We start from the raw sequence: 24,316 nt of genomic DNA, 5'->3' as shown, positions 1-24,316 counted from the left end.
CCCCAGACGCTGAAGTGGCTCTGGTCGTGGCAGAGCGATGCCCCGGAGGGGCAGAGCATCGTCCCCTGGTGGGCAGAGCGTCGCCCCTGGTGGGCGTGCCAGGTGGATCCCGGTTGGGTGCATGCGGGAGTCTGTCTGACTGTCTCTCCCCGTTTCCAGCTTCAGAAAAAAAAAAAATTTTTTTTTTAAAAAAAGAGGTGAGCACAGGTGAGTATGTAGGCAGCCATTAGGGAAAGACATGACCCCTGCCTGGCCCATCAAGGAGACACCACAGACAAAAGCCAGCTGCATTCTTACTTCCGAACAGATGTATTGGGGACACCTAATGGTTTTAATTAAAATAAACAAGTATAACAGAAGCAAGCACACCGGGGAGGAGAGCTCTCTGTGGATAGCAGTGGATTGACACCTGGCATACCTCTGTGAAGAGAATGGTGGAGCCTCACGATGGGAAATGTAGGAATCCATGGGCAGGGGCCGTGCCCTCAGAGTGGCTGATGGCCATGCGCGGACTGTTCTTTCAAATTTAACACAACTCCAGTCAAATCTCCAGTAATGTCTTTCGGATGTTGCAACATGACTTTGCATTTTATCTCGAAGTTTCAGTCAGTCACCATGTGCCGGAAGACTTTGGGATGGTCCTGCTGGGGAAGGACACAGTGTGACAGGTCAGGTGGTGAGTGGCTCTAGGCCCTCTGGGCTGGGAGGTAGCTGTCTGGCCCAAGTCTGCGACCAGAAAACAGACCGTGTGGTCCAGAAACGAGGCTGTGTGTTAATGAGAAAGGCACATGGGGTGCGGTGAGCATTGCACATTGGGGAGGGTTGTGTCCCCCACCGTGGGTATTGGAAAAATTGGGTCCATATTTGGAGGGGCAGTTAAAGTTGAATCCTTACCTCACACCATGTGCCAGATCGAATTCCCCAGAGAGACAGACTAAGGCGTGGCAAGTGGAACCCTGTGGTGGTGAGAGAAAGGCCAGGTGGATGTGTGAGCTCAGGTGAAGAAGGGACGACCCTCCCGCCCCCCCAGTTCTGAAAGTCAAACTCACCTTCATGAAAATGGACAAGCAGAGTCTAAGGAGGGGCATCCTGGGACAGGGGCAGCAGGCAGGAGCTGGTCCTAACCCTGTGACGGAGGGACAGCACATGGCGGACAGAGAACTCCTAGAAAACATGAAACGAGGACAGCTGAGAAGAGTGTGCCAACAGGTACGCCACCGGGTTTCATGGCTGACACGTGACCAAGTGGCTGCTCATCAGGGCTCATTGTCACCTGTTCTGATTTTGTTTGGGGAATGCCAGTAAGAAGGTGGCTTTGTCTGTCTTTGTGGAAAGGGCTTAGACAATGCTCATTGAGAGGAAGGGGAAACGTCCCAAACCCCTTTGGAAAACAGTGTGGCAGCTGCTTACAAAGTCATACCTAGAGTCACCCTGTGATCCAGCATCCCCACCCCTAGTGGAATCCTAGGAGTAGCCCAATGACAGCTCATGTCCCCTTGGACGCGTGCACACTCGTTTCCATTGAGCCCGGAGTGGCATCCCCGGTGTCCATCTGCTGGTGAGTGTGTAAGCAAATTGGTGCAGCTATTCAAGGGAATATTACTCAGCCAAGAAAAGGAATGAAGAACAGACCCAGGCTCCAGGGCGATAGACGTAGAGAGCCCCAGGTCCAGTGAGGCAGCTGGACTCAGCCGGCTGGGTGATCCAGTGAATAGGAAACATCCAGGAGAGCTGAGTGCCCAGAGGCAGGAAGTGGACAAGCCTTTGTTAGTGGCCGGAAGTGGGGGTGGGGAGTGGCCTCTTTCTGGAGAAATGGGAGTGTCTGAGCAGTTGCCCAGCTGTGAACAGACCACACGCCCCTGGTGTTAAGAGATGGGTTGTGTGGTGTGTGAGCTGCATCTTGGAGAAGCCACTGTGAGCAGACAGGTAGATGGGGCTCTGAGACACATAGGTTAATTGGCATGCTCCCTCTGGTCCCTGGACACCGGCTGACCTGGCTGGGAGAGATGACCTCCCCTGCCCCCATGTGCCTGGTGCCCCTGGAAGTGGACACAGGAAGTGGACCGGGGAAGAGGCTTTCATCCTGACCTTCTGGAGCCTGTCACCTGCCCTCGTGCTGCGAATGGCAAAGTGTCAGCCACAGTGTTTCTGCCGCTGCCTCTGAAGACCTGCCTCCCACCTGTTCTGTCATCTGTGGGCCCCCTTGATCACACCCCTGTGAACTTAGGACAGGAGCCCGCTGTGAGCCGAGCCCCGTGCCCGAGCTGCAGGGTGATGGATGCAGGCCAGGGCTCCGTCTGCACAGGGTCCCGCCCTCAGCGCTGCCCCCTCGGAGACTTCAAAGGCAGTGCTGCCTCGGGAGCCCCGCCAAGGGACAGAGAGGACAGGGCTCCTCCAAGGCCTGTGAAGCCTGTCCTAAGTTTGTCAACAGTCCCTTTTGAAATGCTGCCTGGCGAGCAGGGAGGTTCCAGTAACAAAGGGGGCTTTGGGGAGGTGACAGCCAGCCCTGCTGCCGAGCTAGAGGTAACCGGGCTGGATGGGGCCACCCTGGTTGGTGTCCGCATGCGGCACGGCCACCTAGAGGCAGCGAGGAGGCTTCCTGCCTTCCTCACGGTCATGGGGCAGGGGCAGACACAAGGGGGGACCCTGTGCAGTCGGAGCCTGGATTCACACATTCCTGTCAAAGCCCTTCGTGTCTGGGGCGCTGACTGCTGTCTTCTCTTTGCTTCTCAGGTCTCCTGACAGACGCAGTTTCACAAGGGCCTGGGAGGGGCCTTGGCTCCCTGGAAAGTCCACAGCTGGGCCAAGATCCTCCTGCCGCAGACGCCCTCCAGTCTCTGCCATCAGCCTGCCCTCTGTTGCTCCGCAGCCCGACAGGGACAGCCTGCGTCCCGGGCCTCCTGAGCCGAGTCTGCCTGGCGGCACCAGGAGCCTAACCTGGGGCACAGCAGGGGGGGCACCTACGTCCCCGGGAGCCTGGCCGCGCCTGCCCTCCAGGCCAGACAGTGGCCGTGCACCCTGCAGAGGAGGACGAGGACAAGGAGGAAGAGGAGGAGGCAGCCAGAGAGGCTGCAGCCCAGAGAGACGAGGACAGCGCCGGCATGGGGGAGGACAGACCCTCGGGCGCAGAAGAGACCCCTCCTTGCGCCCAGACTGTCTGAATTGCTTTTATTTTCTTACCCTTTCAGCATACTCGATAGACCAAAGAGCAAATCTATTTTAACCTGGACGCGCCCCCACGTCCGAGTCCCTGGGTTCGACGGCGGGCCATGGGGGCAGAGACATGCCAGTAACCCCGGCAGAGCTGCGCCCACCCCGTGAACACTGTGGTGCACCCCGAGAAGGGCCGAGCAGCCGGGGGGTGCCGGCAGCCCTGCGGGATGTGGGGGCCATGCTGTCCCACACAGGCCCGTGTGTACCCAGGAACACGGACCGCCGGGCGCCCCGCTCCTCTGTACTTAGATGGACCTCACCGTACTAAAATCACTCTGTTCTAACCAGTTAGACACGCCTCTCCACGCTCCATCTCCGATAGTGGGATAATCCAGTATTCGCCAAGAGCATGTTGGGTCTCCTGTGACCGCTGTCTCATCCGATGATACACCATTTAGCTCCAGAAAGCAAATTAAAGGAAATGAAAAGTAACATTTGTTTGAAAGAGATCATTAAATGTATTTTGCAAAAGCCTAAAGTTATATATTTAACAGTTTTTATATGTTGTATATTTGTAGAAAATCCTATTTAACAATTAATGTGGTTGCCCTGGCCATCGGGGGTGCTGGGCTGAGTCTGGGTGTCCCTGAAGGCTCCGGGGCGTGGGTGCGGCGGGGAGCAGAGCCGAGCACGTGGGGGGGACTCGGGTGTGAGCTGAGGACCATGAGGTTGCATCTTTGTGGGCGGTGCCAGTGGGAAAGCCGTGTCCTTGCACTGGGCGTGCATTCGCTGTCCTTCCCTCGGCCTCTGTCTCGGTGACCACCAAGCATACACTACTTTGCCGCCTCCTCTTCTGGGGAATCGCGCCCCTTTTGCTTACCTGTCACACTCACAGACGTTGAGGGCGGCCCCCTGTCCTCCCCTTTGGACGCCTGCTCAGCCTCAGTCTTCAGGTCAGGAGGTCAGGGCGGCAGGACTGGGCCGCGGCACACAGCATGGCAGATGTCCCGTTCTCCCAGGTCCTCCCTGTACGGTGGGTCCCCCAGGCCGGACAAGAAGGGACGGTGCTCTGTGTCACCGCGCTGGCCATCCTGTGCCAGGTCCCTTCATCTTCCTGAGTTTCTGGTGAAGTATATACTACCTATGAGTCCAATTAACAGCAGTATTATGCTAGTTCTATGCTACTAAAAAAAAAAAGTTTAAAAAATAATAACTATATAGCAATCGTTTCTGCCACCTGTAGACTAAAGCTAGGACAGAAAACTCATTTATTTAAGACCCATTCCGACATCCATGAGTATTTAATTTACCTATTGGTCGCCACAGGCTCAAGCACGTGCATCGTGGAGCTTCTTGTCCGAGAGGAGGTGAAGCGGCACAGGACACTGTCCCCAGCGGACAGCCCTGGGCTCCACGGCCTGGGCTCACTGCAGGAGCTAGGCGGGAGGCCCCGGAAGGGTGACCCAGCACGGCAAGCCTCGCCCTGGCCTGTCAGCACCCTACCGCCTCCCCCTCGCCTGTTTCTCTTGACATTGAGTGTAGACAGCTCCGACGACAGAGACCGGGAGATGTAAGATGTTACATTTTTTTTTTCTTGTTTTACAGTATTCGATTTTGTGTTGATTCAGCTAAATTATGAAAATAAAGAAAAAAAAACTTTTTTATAAGCATGGCTTTTCTTCGCTGGCCGTGGTGTCCTGAGCGAGGGGCTGTGGCAGGCATGGCCGGCGGGGACGGAGCTCAGCGTACGTGGCAATGGGACCCTCCTTCCTGGGCGCTGGGCCAGCCGTGAAGACACGTAGTTCATGAGCCCTCATTTTCCCTGAGCCTGAGGGTGCCCCCCACAGTGCCACCTAGGTGAGTGGTCAGTGCCTGGCCCCCCTTGCCCTCTGTGTGAGACCCCATCTCCCAAGCATAGGCTGAGTCCTGGTCCTCCCACTGGTCAATGTGTGGACAGTAAGTACAAAAACAGGAATCTCATGGCCCTGGTCGTGTGGCTCAGTGGATAAAACATCCATTGTCCTGGTGCGTCAGAGGTTGTGGGTTCAGTCCTTGGTCAGGGCATGTAGGAGAAGCAATCAATGAGTGCACAGCTGAATGGAACAACTAAGTGAAACTACAAGTTGAAGCTTCTCTCTTTCTCTCTCTCTCTCTCTGCCTCCCCGCCCTCCTCAAATCAATGGTAAAAACAAAACAAACAAAAAAAAAAACCAGGCACCTCATTCTACCTCATTTCTCACGGGGGCACAGTATTCCCCAGTCAAGCCAGAAGGATAGCTGATGACCACACCATCCACCTCTCCCAGGATCTGTGGGGCCCATCCACGTCTCAGGACAGAGAAGAGCAGAACTGAGTTCATACCTAAAGGCCTTCTTCCCGGGGATATGCCCTCAGACCCTTAAAGAGCAGTCTGCAAAGTATAGTCCCATCTACGGGCATGCTCAGCTCCGGAGGCTGCACCTGCGGGCTTTCAGCAGATCAGGATAAAATTCTGACCCCACGAGCTGTGGCCATGCATGTGGAGGGGACAGTGACTTCCATCCAGGGAATGGGTAGCCCCAGCGGTCACCCTCTCTGAACATCCCCTGCCCTGACTCTAGATAGTGAGCACCTTCCCTAAAAAACACAGCCCAGCAGAAGGGGCATGAAAAGGCAGGACTGCCCAGCCGTGTCATCCTGACTGGCCTGGTCCCTGAGGGCTTGCTGTGGGTCTTCCTTCCCCACTCCCCGCCACTCACTGCAGATAGGATAGAATAACTGATGAAACCAATTTGGTCAAGTTACCAATTTAATTCCGAAAATGAAACCCAATTGCGCCGTCAGGTAGGGCTACGAAGGCCAGACGGCTGGGTGTGCTGCATCACTGGGAGAGAACGAGCCTTCTGACTTTTACATAATTACACTTATTTCTGTGCTGTGGATTCCCAAACTTCCTGTGGATTATGACTGCGTTAGCCCCTGTGTCACTGGAGGTCGAGTCGAGTCCTCCTGAGGGCTGGGAGGGGTCCTCTCAAGGGGGAGGTTGGCAAGGTGCAGACACTCTGAGGCGTAGGGGTGGCGGGCAGTATGGGACTCAATCACCACCCACGCGTATGCACACCCTCGTCCGCTTACCTGTCTGACATGCACACACCCTTAGCAGCAGGGAAAGAAGCCCGATTCCTCTAGTACGGCTCCCAAAGGTCACTGTGGCTACTTAAGTGGACTCGCCTGGACATTTCTGTGCTCCACAGAAGGAAGTCCAGGAACTTCCAACCCAATTGCTTTCATCTCAGGTGCTCTGGCCTCAGCATCACATGGTCCACAGTCAAGGTCAAAGGCTTCCCTCAGGAACCCAGTACTTTGTTCAAGCTGCATGGTGGCCCAACCCTCAGCCCCCGTGGCCCCCACTCCTCACAGAAGGTGAACTCCACCCCAAGGCTAGGAAACAAGCTGTCGGGAGAGCCCAGTGCTGGGCTGTGCCCCCAGGAGAGACTGTGATGCAGTTTGGGGCAGAGTGGCCCTGAGGACTGAGGAACCAAGGACAGAAGGAGGAAGGGGCAGGACGCTGTCCTCTGGTCAGTGTTGTGGGCAAGCAGCTCCCCTGGGGGCCCTGCCAGGTGCAGGTGTCAGGCTGCGGCCCCTCTGGGCTCCAGGGAACTACCTGCTGGGGAGCCATAAAATGCAAATGCTGAAGGTTGTGCTTGGCCATAAATGTTCGGTCTACCAGAGTCTCCGGGCTCCACCAGGTGATGACAGCCCTCCACAGGGTTTGCTCATGACTGGCCTTCAAAAGTCACTTTGATTAGGGGAAGTGTCTGTGTGCATGTGTGTCTGTGTGTATTAAGTGTTCGGGTATCTGTGTCCTATCCCTGCCACTGTCCCCAGGAGTCAGGGGCCTGGCAGACACTGACCACTACCCTGTCCTGGGAAAGGAGTGTTCCCTCGGGGACTCAGTGACATAAATGCACTTCGTACTGTCTCGAACTATGTGGCCGAGACAAGGCCAGTGTCCCTGTGCAGGGGCATACCCTCCAGCCACCATACAGGGTCCTCCTGTAACATCCCCCAAACATGAGTCCCACAGGCCAGGAGGCACAATGAGGACGCCCACCCAGGAGCCCGGATCGCAGACAGAGGCTTTCTCAGACATGGGCTTTTTCAGACGTTTTTTTAAAAAAGAAAAAGGAAGCGTGAAAAAAAGAAAATATAGTCTAAGGAAGAGGTGCACTTGGGGATGAACCACGCTTGAGGGCTGTTGGGCTTTTCCCAGGGTCCGTCCCTGGGCCCAGCCTGCTGCTCACCTGGACCCTGCCCGGTCCCCACTCACCTGCATTAGCAGATGCCGCAACTCTATACACGTGGCTGTTTTCAAAGTCTGTGGTTCCTGACAGAATCTTCCATTCACCTACTCACAATGCACACCTGAGCATGTGATAGGTGCTCGCTGTGACCACGGCAGGTAAATACCAGGCCAGCCTGACCATGCAGGCTCCCCCTCCAGGCCCCTTCCGCACGGGGTTCTGGTCAGTGCCCTCATCAGCCCCTGCCTTCGCGATCAGGATGCCTCTCTCTCTATCAGATTCCATTTCTGGCCCTTCGGTCAGTGGCTCTTGTGGCCACCTTCCAACGTTGATTCCTGAGGGTCCTCCTCGCTCCCTTCATCCGGCCAGAGCAGCAGAGCCAGGTGGCCCGTCCTCGTCTCCCTTCTTCCCCAGGATGGAGTTCCCGGGAAGGAGCAGGCTCTTCCTGCACCTGCAGAGCAGAGCGTGGTGCATGGTCGGCACCTGCCATGTGCATGGGAAATGGATGTCCAAGCGTCTGCTGGAATAAACTTTAGGCAGGGACGTGAGCATCACCAGCACGGATATGATGGTGACAAGAGGGGTGCTGGGGATTTCGGGAGGCCCTGTCTGGAAACCATGGGACAGTCGGGCTCTATATCCCAACAGCCCAGGGCTGGAGGTTCGGCGGGAGGGATACCAGTCACTAGTAGGACTCTGTGTGAAGGGCAGGCGTCCCCTGTCAGCAACACAGATTGACGTAAAACGTGTAGGTTCTGGAATGTTCCATGGTGTACCTGCCAAGGCAATATAGTGTGGCTATCCTACCCTGGACACATACAGACAGTCACCTGGCATATGAGGCACAGGGTGTGACCACAGGCCGTGAGCAGATGCTCTAATGTTAGAAGACTGGGCAGACATGAACCTCTGGGGCCAGGGTGGTAGATTCCTGCACCAGTGGCTTCATAGGTTCACACATGGCTGTGGCTCCCACACCGATTCTGAACTGGGTCATGTGACACTCTTGGGCCAATGAAATAACAGCATGTATGATGCAGGAAGGTGTTTAAAAAGTTCTGGCTTATTAGGATTTTACCACTCTTGATGCTCTTACAGCCCCAATCTCCTGTATACCCACCAGGGTTCTTTAAAATCTTTTATATCTTCTCAATTTTTAAAATTAATCTTTATGTTCACTGGTTATTTCCTTGGTCATCTCCATTCAGTGAGTTATTTCCTGTATTGTATTTTTTAAGACCTAGACTTTCCCCTTCTTTCTCCTTTAATTTGCTATGTATCTGATAAGATACCCTACATCATGATTTATTTTGCATGTATTTTCCTCTACTTTTTAGTGTAGCTATAATAGCCAATTTTTTAAAAAGTTCTTTGCTGATAATTCAGACATCGTGTTCATCTCAGGATATGGAACTGCTGGTTTTATCTCCTTTTGAAAAACGTGTCACATTTTCCTGTTTCGTTGTGTTGTCCTTGGTGTGGCTACATGTCAAGTTCATTCTGGAGATCAACTTGGACACTGGGAGCATTATATCGTATTGAGTCTGAGTTCTGATATACTCCTCTAAAGGCTGTTTGATACATTTATTATTTTCTTCTATGCTGGCAATGATCCTGGTTAGATTCAGACTCTGAGCCGTGACTCGCCTTCTGAAGTTGGCAGTTTCAAACCCCAGTTCAGTTTGACAAATCTTTGCTTGGCTGCGTTAATCCTGTCCCTCGTCCGCCTGGTCCACGGGTCAACTGAGACACATGGGTCACCCACAGAACTCCAAGCCCCTCTTTCTTTGGTTTCTATTCCCTCTAGTCTTGTATCTTCACCTTCCCCAGCTACAGTTTCCTAGAATTCTTCCCCTGTAACTCAGACTAGAAAGAGTTTTACATACTTGCTGCGTTCCTCTCTGTGACGACAGGTCACGCTCGGGACAGAGCCGCTGAAAACGACCAACTAACCCCGTGCCCATCTCCTCTCTGTGCTTTGAGGCTTCCCCAAGCTCTGTGGCTTTTTGTTGATTCCTAGTATCCTCAGGCAGTGGTTTCTTGCTTTCTGTCCTGTATTCAATGTTTTATTGGCAGTAGGATTGGTTGGTCTGTAGATGCTCACACCACCTATGAGAAGCATAAGCTCACAAAACTTCGTATGTCATATTCCCATTAGAAGTTCTGAATCATTTTTACAGTTTGATTGGTTTTTATTTTTTTTGTTTTTTTTTATTCCAGGAGTTACTTATCAATAGTGTTCAAATGTATAAATGTATAGGTTATTATACATTTATCTTTTGTTTTTAAATTTCATCCTTATTGCGTGGTGATCGGCATCTTGCTCTGTTACATAGCTGCATATATACATAGTTACATATAGAGTTACGTATGAGGCACTCTTCATGGTTTGGTGCATGATTGGTATTTGTAATTTTTCCATATATGCTTGGAAAAGAAATATTTATTCTTTATTTGTTCGTTGCTTAATTCTTCCCATTTAAATTCAGTATTCTTGCTGGGATTACCCCTCCCCCCATCCTGGCTTATACAAAGGATATGTCCAAATATCCCACTCAGATGATGACTTATTTTATTTATTTTTTCTACAAGGTCCACTCATTTCTCTTTTTTATGTATTTGGAAGCTCTTTTATTAAGAGCATGCATGATAAATATGGCTATCTCTTATCATTAAATGAAAACTTTTATTTCTATGTTGTCATCCTCTCCAATAGGAAATAATATTTCTGTCTTCAGGTGTATTGTCTGTCATTCACATAGCGACGCCAGGTTCCCTGGGTTCACCTTTTCCTGGTAGGTCTTTTATCCGTCCTTTTCTTTTCTACCTTTCCAGGTTCAAAAGTTTGAGTCTTATAACTTACAAATGCCACATAGCTGAACATAGACATTTTAAATTCGGTGTGTCCATTTCTACCAAGATCTTAGCAGAATATTTATGAGAATTGCATTGAATTTCCAGGTTAATGTGGGAAAACTGATCTTTTCAAGTGACTGAGAGTTTACATAAATGGACATAGGAGAGCTCTCTATTTATTTAGATCTTATTGACCCTCATCAATAGGTCACAGTTTTTTCCTTAGCAGACTCTTAACATCTTCAGGTTTTGTCCCTTTTACAAAGAAACATTGGGAAACCTCTACTCGTTTGATTAATACGCGGGTCAGTACAATAAAGTTGCCTGTATCATGATGTAATTTTTTTCTTTTTAATCTTCAGATTGTTTACTTTTATTGTCTTCCTCCACTGATTGAAATATCCTCAACTTGTCCCAAATTTTTAAAAGAATGTGTCTAGAAGTTTCATCCTGAAGTCTGATATTTGCTGTCAATTTTTACAGATAACCTGCATCACGGTAAGGACATATGTTCCTATTCATAATTTCCTCACTGCATTGATCAAAAATGGGTTAGATTTTTTAAAGAACTTTTCTGCATAGATTCCAACAACTGTGTGGTTTTATGTGCTGAATTAGGCATATGGTGTCACTGTACCTTTTTACTCCTAAGAAAACCCAATTTGGTCATGAGCAATTTTTGATGGATTGCTGCCATTGAACTGTTAGTATTTCAATTGTTTTTTTAAAAAAATCTGGGCTCATAAATTATATCAATCTACCATTTTCTTTTCTTGTACTGTTCTTGCCTGGTTGGGATCAAGATTATACTCGACTCATAAAATGAGTTCTTTCTTTTTTTATTGTCTGGAAAATTCTTTATGAAATTGGAATGATCTGTTCCATTGACTATCTGGTAAAAGTCACCCATAAAACCATCCGTGCCTCTTTTTAAATTGAAAATATAGTATGGGTTGGCTTTAAAATACTGTTGCCATTTCTTTAATGCTGATCCCTCTACATAGACTTGCAGATTTTTTTTGAATCTGTTTCTTTCCTTGAAGCTCTACGTTTCTAAAATATTTTTATGCCTGCACATTGATCACGATAAATATGTTTATAGAGTTCTCTCATCTTTAATGTCTTGGCTATGAAATTTATCATGCATGCAGCATTGTACAGGAACAATTTAAAGAACGGTAAACACGGAATGCCCATTTCTCCAGCTCCTGTGCTTAGGATCAGATCCTGAGCAGCCCCCTCGAAGCCCCCACAGCCTCACCCTCACCCTAATTTTTTCTCTTATACCCTCTGCCCAAAGTCATCATTGCCTTGACTCTGTGGAAACCATTTCTTACACCTTTTTGGAGCTTTATAGTATAAGAATGTGTTAGAAGCATGATATTGTTTAGTGTAAAATGTAACTTTTAAAACAAAATGAGCATATAAGGAAAGAGCAGTATTACTAGTATGTGGGAGAGGGCAGCCCAAGACAACAGATGAGGAGAGTTTCTAGTGAAGCCTGGTTTCGGACTCTTGAGAGTTTCCTGGAGCCCAAAGAATTCCACATGCAAGCCATGCATGAGGTCAGAAACCAAGGGCAGGCCATGGTTGGGTCACCTGCAGGGGCCATGGGACAGACGAGGGGCTGCGTGTCCAGGAGGGACAGGTGATGGGCAGCTCTGAGTGGCCACGTCCTTCTCCAGCCCCCAGGATCAAGTCAAACCAGACACATCTGTGGGTAGAATTCAGACGTTCAGCTGCCCCAGAACTCAGAGATGGAGATGAGAACACCTGGCAACCTCAGCACAGGGAAGAGCCTGGACCAGGCATGCCCAGGCGCTGGGTGCTTGGGTTAAAGAGATGGTGCCACGATGCTCTGAACAGTTCTCATTAAAATTTTATGCTTTAAAGCATGTTTCACATTTCCCAATATATAGGATTTTTAGCAGAAATTTGTATTGGAATCATTGGAGGCTCACATGCAGTTGTGAGAATGAATACGGAGAAACGCCATGCACACTTACCCATTTTCCCCACACAGATGGCACGTGAGCTGTGGCGCTCCTTATGACCAAGGGACACAGTCCACTCACCTCAGTCAGATTTCTTCATGTCGTGTGTGTGTAATATGTGGTATGTTGTTGTGATGTGCGTGCGTGCGCGCGTGCATACATTGAGCTCTATACAGTGTTATGTCCCCTTTGTATAATAGGTTCGTGTATCCAATAACATGGTCAAGAGAGCAAGCAGTCCGCAACCCCAAGCCTCTCACCACTGCTCTCTCTCACCTCCCCTTCTTCCTCTCCTCCTCCCCTTCTTCTCCAACTCCTGGCGAACGCTGATCAATTTTCCATTTCTGAAGCACCGTCATTGACAAACACTATATACGTGGACTTGGACAGTGCACAGCCTTCCGGACTGGCTGCGGCTTTGCACGGTTCCCTGGAGAGCCAGCCACGCGAGTCATGGCGTGTGTGAATCCACAGTACCCGCCCAGTCACTGAGTGACGACCGTGATGTGGATAGACCACATTTCCAAATGTTCGCGTTTTTAAGTGTTGTGGGGACTTTTGTCACTAATTTATGATAGAATTATGTTTACAAAATATAGTCTGCTTCTTAATGTAACATTGCTGTTGGTTTGGAAACGTGCTGAGATTTGACCCGCAGTCTAAGACAGGTCAGTCTCCATGAGCGTTCCTCGCGACCTTCAAAGAGAAGACCCTGCAGTTTTGCGATGCAGACTTCCACAGCCTGTTTCCTGGTGATCGAGCTGTGTGTTGGGCTGGCATCATCTTTTCTATGCTTATATATTTTCTCTTTCTTCATTTTTGCCAAAAGCATAGTTAAAATCTTCCCACATGGCAGTGGGTTCGCCTGCTTCTTTTTGCAGTTCTGTGAGCTCAGTGTCCCAGAGTCGAGAAGTGGGTTATGTGTACACAGTCCCTCAGGGAACAAGACACTCTGGTTGTAAAGTCACTTCCTTCTCATCCTCCTGGTTTTTGCTTGTGTCCCCAGAGAAGTCAGCCCCCTGCTGTGGTGACTCAGCTTAGGACCCCTTGGGACGGGTCCCTATGTGCCTCGGAGAGCAGGCTGGACCGGAGCAGGGTCTCCCAGGAGAGGGAGAGGGGACCCAGGACAGCTCTGTTCACCCTTGGGCACCAGGGAAGAGGCATTACCTGGACCCAAACCCTCTCCCCCTGAGCTGACATCATCCTCAGGTGACAAAAGGCTCTCTGGTAGAACAGAACAGGTAGGAGTGTGCGTGTGGGGTCAGGGCACAATGTTGAATAGGATCGGGAGACATCACAGAGGAGGCAGGGGAAGGAGACATGGGGACAACTGGGGGGGGGGATGCAATGGCTTCAGGAGGGAGGAGCCCACTGAGCTCAGGGCCAGCCAGGAGATAGGAGAGGATAGATGGAAGGGTGACAGCGTGAGGTCAGAAACCCAGGGGAGCCGGACCCTGGGGGCCTGGGACCACTGCAGCACTGGCTGCTCCTCCCAGTGGGCAGAGATGGTGTAAGGGTCTATGCAGACAAGAGGCTGCTGACTGAGGGGTCACAGGCTCACTGACCACAGTGGGAAGACACAGATGCAGGGGGAGCAGCGTAGGGGGCGGTCCCGGTCCGACAGGTCTAGTGGCACAGGATGGGGTCGATGTGCACTGGCCACTGGCCACATGCCCGGGGGGCTGTTCCTTAGACAAGCCTTTGTCCTCACTGACCAGGGCCAGGGCCACCAGCCCCCGCCGGGGTTGGGGGGAAGACCCATGAAGGGCAGGGACAGGAGCTGCACCGGAGCCGGCACAAGTGTGGGCGCAGGGAGATTAATCTGCTCGTCTCCACGCCGAGGTGCCCATTTACCGTGCGATAGTGGCCGGTGTAAAATCATAAAACGGGCCATTTGCCTTTATTTTCCGGTAACCTTGGACTTTGCAGGATTCTCTGAGCAACTTATCTAAAATTTAACTGGACATCAGCATAATGTCTGGCCCAGTGGTGCTCGCTGGCCCTCAGGCCGGTCCTCTGTCCTGCTGCCCAATGAGCTGTTGCTGTTGGCTGGGAGGTGAGGAAGCTTGTACACACACCCAGAGACAGACGGGGGCAGGTGCACCTGATGGCTTCCCTTCCTGCCTCTGGGACAGCAAAGGGGGCCCAGTCTCCCTGGTGCAGAGAGAACGGCCAGACAGAAGGAAGTGCTTAAGGCCAGTGTGCGGTGCTGGGGAACCAGCGCCCTTTGTGTAATCCACACAACAACCACCCTTCCAGAACAGAAAGCAGGTTTGTGGAGACCCGCTGACACTGGCCAGCCATGCAGCTGTCCGGAGCAGTACTGGCCCCACACTCAGTCCATCAGACTTCATAGACAGCCGAGGCCTCGTCACGCAGAGGGTGCCGCCACGCCTTCACCTGGGACCAGGTGAAAATATACCGTGTGAATTTGGAGGAGGGGGACACGGTCAGGCCCTACCAGCAGGTCAGTGTAAAGGACAGGCCCCTGTGCTAATGTTGTGACCTTGAAGTGTTTGGAGACTCAGGAACACAGCTGCCTCATTAGACTCTAATGAGCTACAATCAGGCTCCCGATCTCCAGCCGGTTTCTGACCATTGACCTTGCGGCTGACCAGTGGCTTCTGTAGTTTAATTCATCCCACAGGCTGTTTCTGGAGGAACCAAGGCCCCCGTGAGAGCAGACCCCCCCCCCCCATGGGGCTGGGACAGAGCAGGACACAGGGTCCCAGCGGCCCCCAGCGGAGGCCCCAAGCGACTCCCACCTCTGTGGCTGCTGAGTCCACACGTTTTGACACGGCACTCTCTCCCTCAGCATTGTCCCAAGTTCTGTAATGATTTGTACAATTATTGTTTAGGAAATGGAAGCAATCTATAAAGTACAGAGGAAGAAATGAGGACCAGGCAGGTCCTGCTCGATTCAGGACCAGTCTGGCCTTTGCAAGGGAAACAAGGGGGCTGTGTCCACATGTGGGCCGGGTTCTCGCCTGGGTACCCCTCACCCCACCCACGGGCAGCCCTGCTCACTCCGGGGACACACACTCAGTGGGCTCAGCACTGGGCCTCGCTGCTCTTGAGTTGCAGATTGGGGACAAGCCAAAGGCACATCAGCAGAAAAATGAACAGTGATGGAAAGAGATGGACCACAGATCTTGGAGAAGCGGGATCCCATCCTAAAGCCAGAATGCTGGGGTGAGGGTGGGAGGTGGAGGACAGAGAGCCAAGGTGTGCATGCCGCATGCCTCTAGTCCAGAAAAATTCGAAAGGGGGCAAAACTCAGGTCCAGTCTGCAGGGATGTGTACGTGGGCATGGGCAGTAAAACTATGAAGAGAAACAAAGAGGTTCTGTCCAAAAGAGTAAGGAGGCTTGCTTGACCAGGTGGTGGCGCAGTGTATGGAGTATCCGACTGGGACGCAGAGGACCCAGGTTCAAGGCCCAGGGTCACCAGCTTGAGCGCAGGCTCGTCTGGTTTGAGCGGGGCTCCCCAGCTTGACCCCAGAGTCGCTGGATTGAGCAAGGGGTTACTCGGTCTGCTGTGGCCCCCCCTAGTCAAGGCACATGTGGGAAAGCAATCGATGAGCAACTAGGGAGCTGCAGTGAAGGGTTGGTGCTTCTCATCTCTCTCCCTTCCTGTCTATCTGTCCCTGTCTGCCCCTCTCTCTGTCTCTCTCTGTCTTAAAAAAAAAAAAAAAAAGAGTAAGGAGGCTTTACCTGGGCCTGGAAGGCAGCCAATCTAGGGAGATAGGTGGATAGATGTGTCCCCAGATCCACTCTGCAGCCCCAGGGGAAGGGGGAGGAAGAGTTAGAACCTTGACCCCCACCACCACATCGGCCCTGTGACTCTGAGGGACTTGCTGTTGGAGCCTCCCCATGGGTCCTGCATTCATGGTTAGAGAATGTTTGCTACAATTACTGTCTGGTGTGGATTCAACTGAATTCCCCACATTGATCCACTGGACCTCTGAGCCCAGTACCTGTGATTGGGACCATGGTTGGAAGTAGGTTCTGCAGCGGTGGTCCAGTGGAAGTGAGGTCACCCTGGTGTCCTCACGAGGAGTGAGAATGTCAGGGGCAGACACTGCCACCAGCCCAGGAATGCCGGGGCCACCAGAACATGGAACAAACAAAGCAGGACCGTCCCCTTGAGTCTTCAGAGAGATGTCTGGTTTCAGACTTCCAGCCTCCATAACCAGGAAGGAGTGAATTCCTGTTGTTCAAAGCCATCCAGTTGTGGGGGCCTGTTTGGCAGACCTGAGGACTCTGGAGACTGAAGAGTGGTCTTCCACCCTTGCTCCTGGGGGCCAAACCTTCTTCACAGCCTTGCAGCCTTGCAGCCTGGGCACCTGCAGCCGGCAGCGCCGTGCTCACGGATGAGGGGGTGAGGGCTATGCGTAGCCATCTGCACCCCGCTCTCTGCCGCCACCTCCGTGAGACAGCTGTGTTCTGTGTCCGTGTTGCATCCGATGATTCACGACGGCGACGAGGAGCCCAGGCAGCCTTGGTGCCCTCTGTGATCGCCCTCACAGCCTGCGTTCCAGGGAGACCAGTGACGCGGATGGGCGGGTTCCCACACGGCCCTGCCCCTCACTTCATAACATCCTCCTGATGAATGAACCCTTGGTGGGGAGCCGTTGGGTAAAGTGCTGTTAGGAAGCCTAAAGAAACTGGGAGCATTTCCTTCTTTGCTGCACAGAGCTGAGCCCCGCTCCCCACTCCCCCAGGAAACCAGGACCCTCTGCTTACCCACAGGGATGGAACAGGCCCACCCTGCTTCCCAGAGCAGAGATGATCTTCTTTGTTATCTCTGCCATTCGCTACACAGAAAAATGTACAGACCACTGTGCTGTTTGGATTTGCATATCTTTCATTACCATTGAGTTTGAACATCTTTTCATATGTTTATGGACCATGTATGTAAATATAAGTCCTTAACATTTAGGAAGCCATTTAAAATGTCAGGCCACCTGCTACATCAGGGGATATTAAGAACCTGCCTGGGCAGGGGGGACAAGCCAGGCTCCAGGGCCAGAGCAGAGGCCAGGCAGCCCCTCCACCTGTCCCCGTGGCCCTGCTCCTGCCCCCTTGGTGTTGTCCCTCTGCTCTCTGCAGTTCCTGATGGATGGCAGCCGCTTTACAAGGTCTCGGCTTGGAGAGCTGTGCATGTTAACCAGAGCCTGTGATCCAGGCTGGAGAATGGAGGACTCCACCCTGGGCTCAGCCATGGAGCCTCTAAAGCTAAATCAACAACAGGTGCCTGGTGGCTGGCAGCTGCCACTGCCCTTCAGCCTGCCTCTGCCAGGCCAGTGTGTGCTTTCTGGGGTAGAGGACTAAGACCCCGTGGTATCTGGTATTCTGTGTGGGGCTGGGCATCCCTGCGGTCTGGTGAACAGCTAGTTCTAGGCCATGAAGTCAACAGTGTTGTGTGCCCTTGGTGTTCAGGGTCACAGCTCCTGCCCATCCTGTAGACATATGCTGGGCATGGAGCCTGGCATGCAGCAGGACCACATGGGACACTTCCAGGCACTGCCGCTGCCATGCTGACCTCCATCCCGAACCACCTCCACGGTCAGTGCCCCTCACACCAGCCCATCTAAGCCTAGTTTGCCGTGTGTCCTTGACACTCTCTTAAACCATTCTACACTCTAGGTGTTACTTTCTGATTAGTCACCTGCCCCTGGAGTTCAACGGAAAATGGGGTTTCTCATAAATCATGTAGAAGAATCTTGGATTATTAATTCAAAATTAAAGAAATAATCATCTCAGCGATGAAATGCATCGTGGGTTCATAAAATTTACCAGTTTCACGTGGAGGGTTATAGCCCACGGGTTCCGGACGGTGACGTCCTTCCCATCTCTGGACCTGTCCTTAATGTTCCAATCAAGTGCTCAGAGAGGACCTGTTCCTGGAACTGCAGCCAGCTGTCCAAGTGGCCGTACCACGTGAGGGTCCGTGACCCTTGCTGTGACCATCGCGGTGGACCAGGCCCTGTGAGGAGGTTTCCTAAGCCCTGGGATGGTCAGCACGCACCTAGGGAGGCCATGCAAGTGCTCAGAGGTTGCTGCTTCTGTGTTAGAACCTGCACCCCCTGCCAAGCCAGGGACCTGGATGCACTGGGGGTTCTGACAGCCCGAGATGGGGACCAGGGCTAAGGAGAGCTTGGCTGCTTGGCTTCTCGAACCCTGTGCTGATTCCTGGTGGCTTTGAGGCCAGGAGTCCCCTCTCCCGGGGTGATCTCTATTTGCACCCCTGGTTTCCTGACCCTCATCACTGGCTGCCCACATCCCTTATTTTAACAAGGTGCTGGCTAGCGATCGGCCCTGGGAAGAACTAGCAGTTAAGACCTTAAACTAGACCCAGAGGCCATGCTTGAGAAGCTGACTATTTACCCGACAGGCCACCACTGCACACCCTGGGGCCAGTGACCCTGTTGGCAGCGCCCAGAGGTGCTACAGGCTTTGGAAGCTGGGACAGTTTTTGAGGGGAATGGGGCAAAGCCCAGACCTGAGGACAGCAGGGAGGTGCCAGGAAATCTAGATGTATGGAACAGCGTGAGGAACAGCACAGAGCTGAGAGTGCACGACAAAGCCGCCAGGAAACTCAGAGAACAGAACACCCCAGAGAGAAAACATGAGCCAGGTAGATGGGAAAATGGCCCAGATCCTATCAGGCTTTGTTCCATGGTGAGGAATTCGCAGCTCGCCCTGGGAGGAACTGACGTCACCGGTGTCATCGTCATACTAGGTGTCTGCTTTGATTTTGCAATATAAGCTTTATCTTTAGAGCAGTGTTAGGTGAACAGGGAAATTGTGAGCTTGGCACCCCCATGTTCTATATTAACACCCTGCATTGGCCTTTGCAGCTGTGACATTGATGAGCCTGTCTTGACACGTGTCATTGCCTGAAGTGCGTTTTTATATGTCCCAGGACCCCACGTAAGGTCCAACATGACTTGCACTGTGCTGTCCTCTTGGGCCCCTCCTTGTTGTGATGGCCTTGCAGTCTGGGGAGAACTGAGCAGCTGTTTGCAGGAGGTCCTCCTCTGGAATATGTCTGGCATATATTTTTTGGCATTATTGCTAGCTTGGAGGGAGGCCACCAAGGGCACGGGCTGTCGGCATGATTTATCACTGAGGCTGAGCCAGGTCACCTGGCTGAGGTGTGCCCATCGGGCTTCTCCCCTGAACACTTGCTATTCTTCTCCTTGGTGGCCTGTCCTGTCCAGCAGGAAGTCCCTCTGCAGGGCCCACTGGTAAGGAAGGGAGGGAGTGACATCACCTCCTAGAAGGCGGAGTGCCAATGTAAATTATCCATAATTGTTGTGAAGGGAGGGGGGTGTCTCTTTTCTCTTATTTGCTTAGTTGTTCAGTCACTGGCCTACGTCAGTATGAATCCGCTGCTGTTCACCGTAAGGTTCTGGCTGCAATCCGGTTCTAATTTCCTGTGTGGCTCGTTGTTCCAGCTGTTGGGAGTTCACTCAGGTGGCTCCGGTGTCCCTAACCACCTGGAATTGTGTTTCCTTTCCTTTTCTGTTCTCCCTTGCAAAGCTCCCTGCCATCTGGGTCTGTAAGCCACTGCAGGCTGTACATGTCCTGTGTCCTTCCTCGTCCTAGATCCTCCCCAAGGGGCCTGGTGTCTAATTACACGGAGGGAGGTGAGACTTCCAGGTGCCTATGGCCCAGTACTGCTGTTAGTCTCGCTGTTTCTGGGTCTCCTCAGCTCACAGTGCAAGCAAGGAAGTGCTTGTGTGTGTGTCTGCATGTGCAACCAGTGTATCTCTACACTTACACATGCCTCTTGTGTCTGGGTGAGGCTAAACATGAGTTCTCCCTGATGTCTCCACGTCTCACTCATCAGCCTCCCATGTCTCACCCATCAGCCTCCCCACTGTGCTGCCCTGACCTTCCGCCGTAACACGGAGAAGCAGCCCCCAACCCACCTGCCTTCACAGAGTTGCCCAACCTCGTGTCTGTCCAGCAGCATTGGGGGGTCAGCCTCGCCAGAGGGAAACGGCCTCATCCACCAAGGGGACAGGCTCGTGTGCAGCCCTTGCCTTTCGTCCTGCAGACACCATTCAGTCCCAAGGTTCCCAGCAACCCCCAGCCCGGCAAGGCTTTGAAAATGCTTTTCTCCCATTCTGTGGCTCGACTTTCCAGTACTTTACAGAGTACTTTCAATTTGAATAACGTCCAACTTTGTGTTTTTATCTCACCATTCAGGTTAGACTTCTAGTAGGTGCAGCAGAAAGATTTGGCTGTTCATTGGTCCGTGTGGACAGTGAAGGGAGGGGGAGGCAAGCCAGGGATGCTTTTTGGGTGTCTGAGAGTTTCTTTTTATGTCACAATGTTTAATTCCAGTACAACACACTAAAACAAATTCATCTCAGGGATATGGTTTGATGAGTTCTTGTGGACACGCCGTGTAACCCGTGTTCCTGGGGGACACCTTTCCCCATAGATCAGTATGTTTACAAACCCACTAGAGAAATGGAGCTGGACTTTATCTCCCTTCCACGTCTGGCTCCTTTCCTTCCACGGCCTTTGTGACAGTCACCCCTGTGTTGAGTACAGCTGCAGTCTCCTCCCTACTGCCCCCTGCCCGGCCTTCCACAGACTCACTCATTCTGTAGCTGATGGTCACTTGGATGGCCCAAGATCGATGCAGTGACATATGACTGCACAGGAATCCGTTGACAACCTGTCCACACCTTTCTGTTGAGTGTCTGTCTCTCTAGGACTGCAACCGTCGGGGTGTGGGTGTGATGCCGTCCACATGTTCAGTGTAGTAACGACAGGGCCCTTCAGAACAGATCCTGATGGCTTCTGACCACAGAGCCGCATTCTTCCCCAGCTCTGGAGGCTGGCATCTAGCTTCAGGGTGTTGGCAGGACCAGGCTCCCCGCAAAGGCTCCAGGGGTGAACCCCGATGTGCCATACAGCTCCTGGTAGCCCAGGTGCTCCTTGGCTTGTGGCCACATCACTCGTGTCTCTGATTCTGGCCGCTCCCCCACCTCCGCCAGGTTCTGTGTCCTCACACGGCCTCTCTTCTCGTCACTGTGGCTGTGTCACTTCCATTCTTGTAAGGACCCTGGCCGTAATGGGTCAGGTCTCCCTACTTCAGGGTGCCCTCATCTTAACTAATCTCATCTGTAACCATCCTGTTTCCAAATGAGTTCACACTTAGAGGTACTAGGGACTTGAACATACCATTGGGGAGGGGGGGGACACAATTCAACCCTCACTAGGTGCTGCCCCCAAAATTTTAAATCATTTTATCTAGTTCATTCAGTTCTTGGTCCTGAGGAAGTCATCGCCATAAGGCATGCTCTTGTAAACTGTGTCACCAAAATTTTTTATTTCTGTCTTATTTTTGCTGATGAATAAGTAACATGACCAATTTTTAGATGGACCATAGATTCACTTGTAATTCCTATAGTGTATGTAGAGATTCTTTGTCGCACACAGCCGTGCTTTCTAGTGAAAGACGAAACGTTAACTTTGCTGTGTGCTCCTGTATAAGGTGCATAGGTGCACATGTTTGCAGAAAGAGCCTGTCCCCAGGCGGGCAAGCCCCGGGCAGTGGTCGGTGGGTGTTCCTGTAGGGCAGCCCGTCTCGTTCCTGACCACAGGGGCAGCGTTTTCCACTTCTCACGACTAAGCGTGGCGTTTCTTATCGTTTTGTTCTGGGGGCATAGATACCCTTTATCAAATTAAGAAAGTTATCCTTGACTCCTAGACTAATAAGAACATTTGCGTTATTAAGAATTATTACCGTCTGTCCCGTCCTTTGTCTTCATCTGTTAAGACAATTGTATGCTTTTTAAAACCTTTCATCCGTGGTAAATGATCTAACTCGTTTTGCACATTAAGCTGAACTTGCATTTCTGGGATAATCCAATTTGGAAATAATATATAGGGGCTGGGTTTTTTTGCGGGTTTTTTTTTTTCCTTCTAGAGTTCAGTTTGTTACTATCACAGAATGTTGCGTCTGCATTTGGGAGCGATTCAGCCTTGTCCCCGTTCTCACCAGGCTCGGCGTTCCGCCTGGTCCGTCTCGAGCAGAGATGGGGTGTGAACAGCCCCATTCTCTGTTCTCCCCACCCACCGGGGCTTGTGTGAGAGGGGTGTAAGTTTCTTCTGATTTCTGGCACATTTTGCTACCAGAGCCTGGACCTTTTTCTAGGACATCTTCCTTTATGGATTTAACTTCTTTAAGAGACACAGGATGGTTCCGATGTTATCTCTCGTCACCGTGTCAGTGGTTTGGTCAGTGGTTTCCCGGTGGCTGCCTCCCCAATCCCTGGAGCTGTGCTTGGTAACCAGTGGTCACTGGCGAATAGATCAGCAAACAACAGAGCCCTCAACAGGTGGCCGTGATTGAAACCAGGAGCCTGAGATAACGTTGTCTTCTGAGAACAGGTGCACTGAGTGCAGGGAGATAAAGGCCCCTGAGGCGCCCAACGGAGTTGCCCAGCAGGTAATTAATAATACCACCTTGAGCTCGGGAGAGAGAGCTGAGCTGTCCTTGCTAGGAAAGGAGGTAGAAGAGTCTGCACCAGAAATATGCCAGGCTCCCCTTACTGGTGCGGACGCTCAGTGTCCCTCCCAGGGCTGCCCAGCCCCCGTCCTATAGGAAAATGTCCCTGGAAAACCCAATGCCTCCACTCAAGTTTTGCACGTGAACACCAGGAAGGGGCCCGCAGGCCGTCAGAGTTGAGCTGAACGCTGCATAGACAGTGTGGTGCCGGACCCCTGACGGGACATGCGGCCCGGACGCCCAGAGCTGCGAGGTCTGGCCCCCGCGTAGTACCGGTCCCGCATGTGTGAGCTGCTCTGCTTCAGCTCCTCCGTGGGCGTCCCCGGTCCTCCTGCTGAAGGAGCCACACCAGGAGCTTGGGCCCCAATTTAGCCTCTTGGATTCCTGCCCAATGGAGAATTTCCCGAGGTGCCTTCTCTGTGGTTCACATCCCCGTTCTCCTGCCCGTGGCCCCTCTGGTAGTTGCTTGGTTTGGGCCACATGGCACCCAGGTGCCAGCATGCTTGGCTGCGTGTGTTTTCATGGGGCAGTAAATGTGTGCTCACTCCCCACGCCCTGCGAGCAGCACTGTTCACGTCTGTCAAGTTTAAGGATTCGCAAAACTCACCTTTGGTGAAGGTCAGTGTCATGGTTACCCAAGGCGTGGACGAACTGAACAGAGACTCAGGGCTGTGGGGCCATGGGCACAGCCGTGCCCGTCACATTCAAGGCGAACAGAAGGCCAGGCTAGTTATTCTACAGAGAGTGCACCCCGGGGTGTCATCAAAGCTGCACAAGATAAACAGTAACACAGATAGAAGGTGGCATGCTCCGTTCCCTCACTCCAGCGGGCTGTCCTGCATGGCCGCACAGCCCAGGGTGACATGCCCCTGGCAAACCCCGCCCCCCTCCTGCTCCCTGAGGCTCCCACAGCTCAGGGGCACCTTCCCCTGCTCTTCCTTCATGGTGCCTCCAGGACCCAGGACGCTGCCCACAGTGCTGAGCATGTGGTAAGCCAAGGAGACCATGCTGTTCAGGCTGAGGGCTGGATGGTGGTCAGCGTGGACTCGCATGGAAGGAAACAGAGCTGGGCCGAGTGACAAGGGCGGGTCAGGAACCTTGTTGTGAGGCAACATCTGCACTGAAACCATGGGCTGAGCTGGAGCCACATGTGAGCAGACTGGGGGTGCCCTGGGCAGACAGCCTGGCTGTCCTCTAGATGGCATCACAGCATGGGACAGCTCATGACTTCTGGGACAGGCTGAGTCAGCTACTGAGTTTCTCCAGTGCTAGGGGCAGCATGTGGAAGGGCTTGCTGGGGGTCGAGCGATCAGACTCACATGATGGTTTGTGAAGGTGATGGTTATCATGGGAGGACTGTGAGGCTGAGACAGGCGTGACCTGGGCAGGCCCAACGCACCGCATGGGAGACACAGGGCTTGACGAGGAGGCATGGGTCAGGGTGGGAGGGTCACTTCAGAAGAAGTGTCCCCAGGACTTGTGGGCAGTGGTGGG

At 52.4% G+C, this 24,316-nt stretch overlaps 1 protein-coding gene across 1 annotated transcript in view; it reads left to right on the top strand.

Annotated features, from left to right (window-relative positions):
- TAFA5 (TAFA chemokine like family member 5) overlaps positions 1-3,645 on the top strand; it is a 129,973-nt gene extending 126,328 nt beyond the window's left edge. Inside the window, exon 4 of the mRNA XM_066255022.1 lies at positions 2,734-3,645. Within this exon, the coding sequence (XP_066111119.1) occupies positions 2,734-2,742 (9 nt within the window). The 3' untranslated portion in view covers positions 2,743-3,645. The remainder of the gene's footprint in view (positions 1-2,733) is intronic.
- Positions 3,646-24,316: the final 20,671 nt, after the last annotated feature.

Source organism: Saccopteryx bilineata, chromosome 1 (assembly GCF_036850765.1).
Source record: "Saccopteryx bilineata isolate mSacBil1 chromosome 1, mSacBil1_pri_phased_curated, whole genome shotgun sequence".
Classification (NCBI taxonomy): Eukaryota; Metazoa; Chordata; class Mammalia; order Chiroptera; family Emballonuridae; genus Saccopteryx; species Saccopteryx bilineata.
This window is presented reverse-complemented; position numbering and strand designations above follow the sequence as displayed.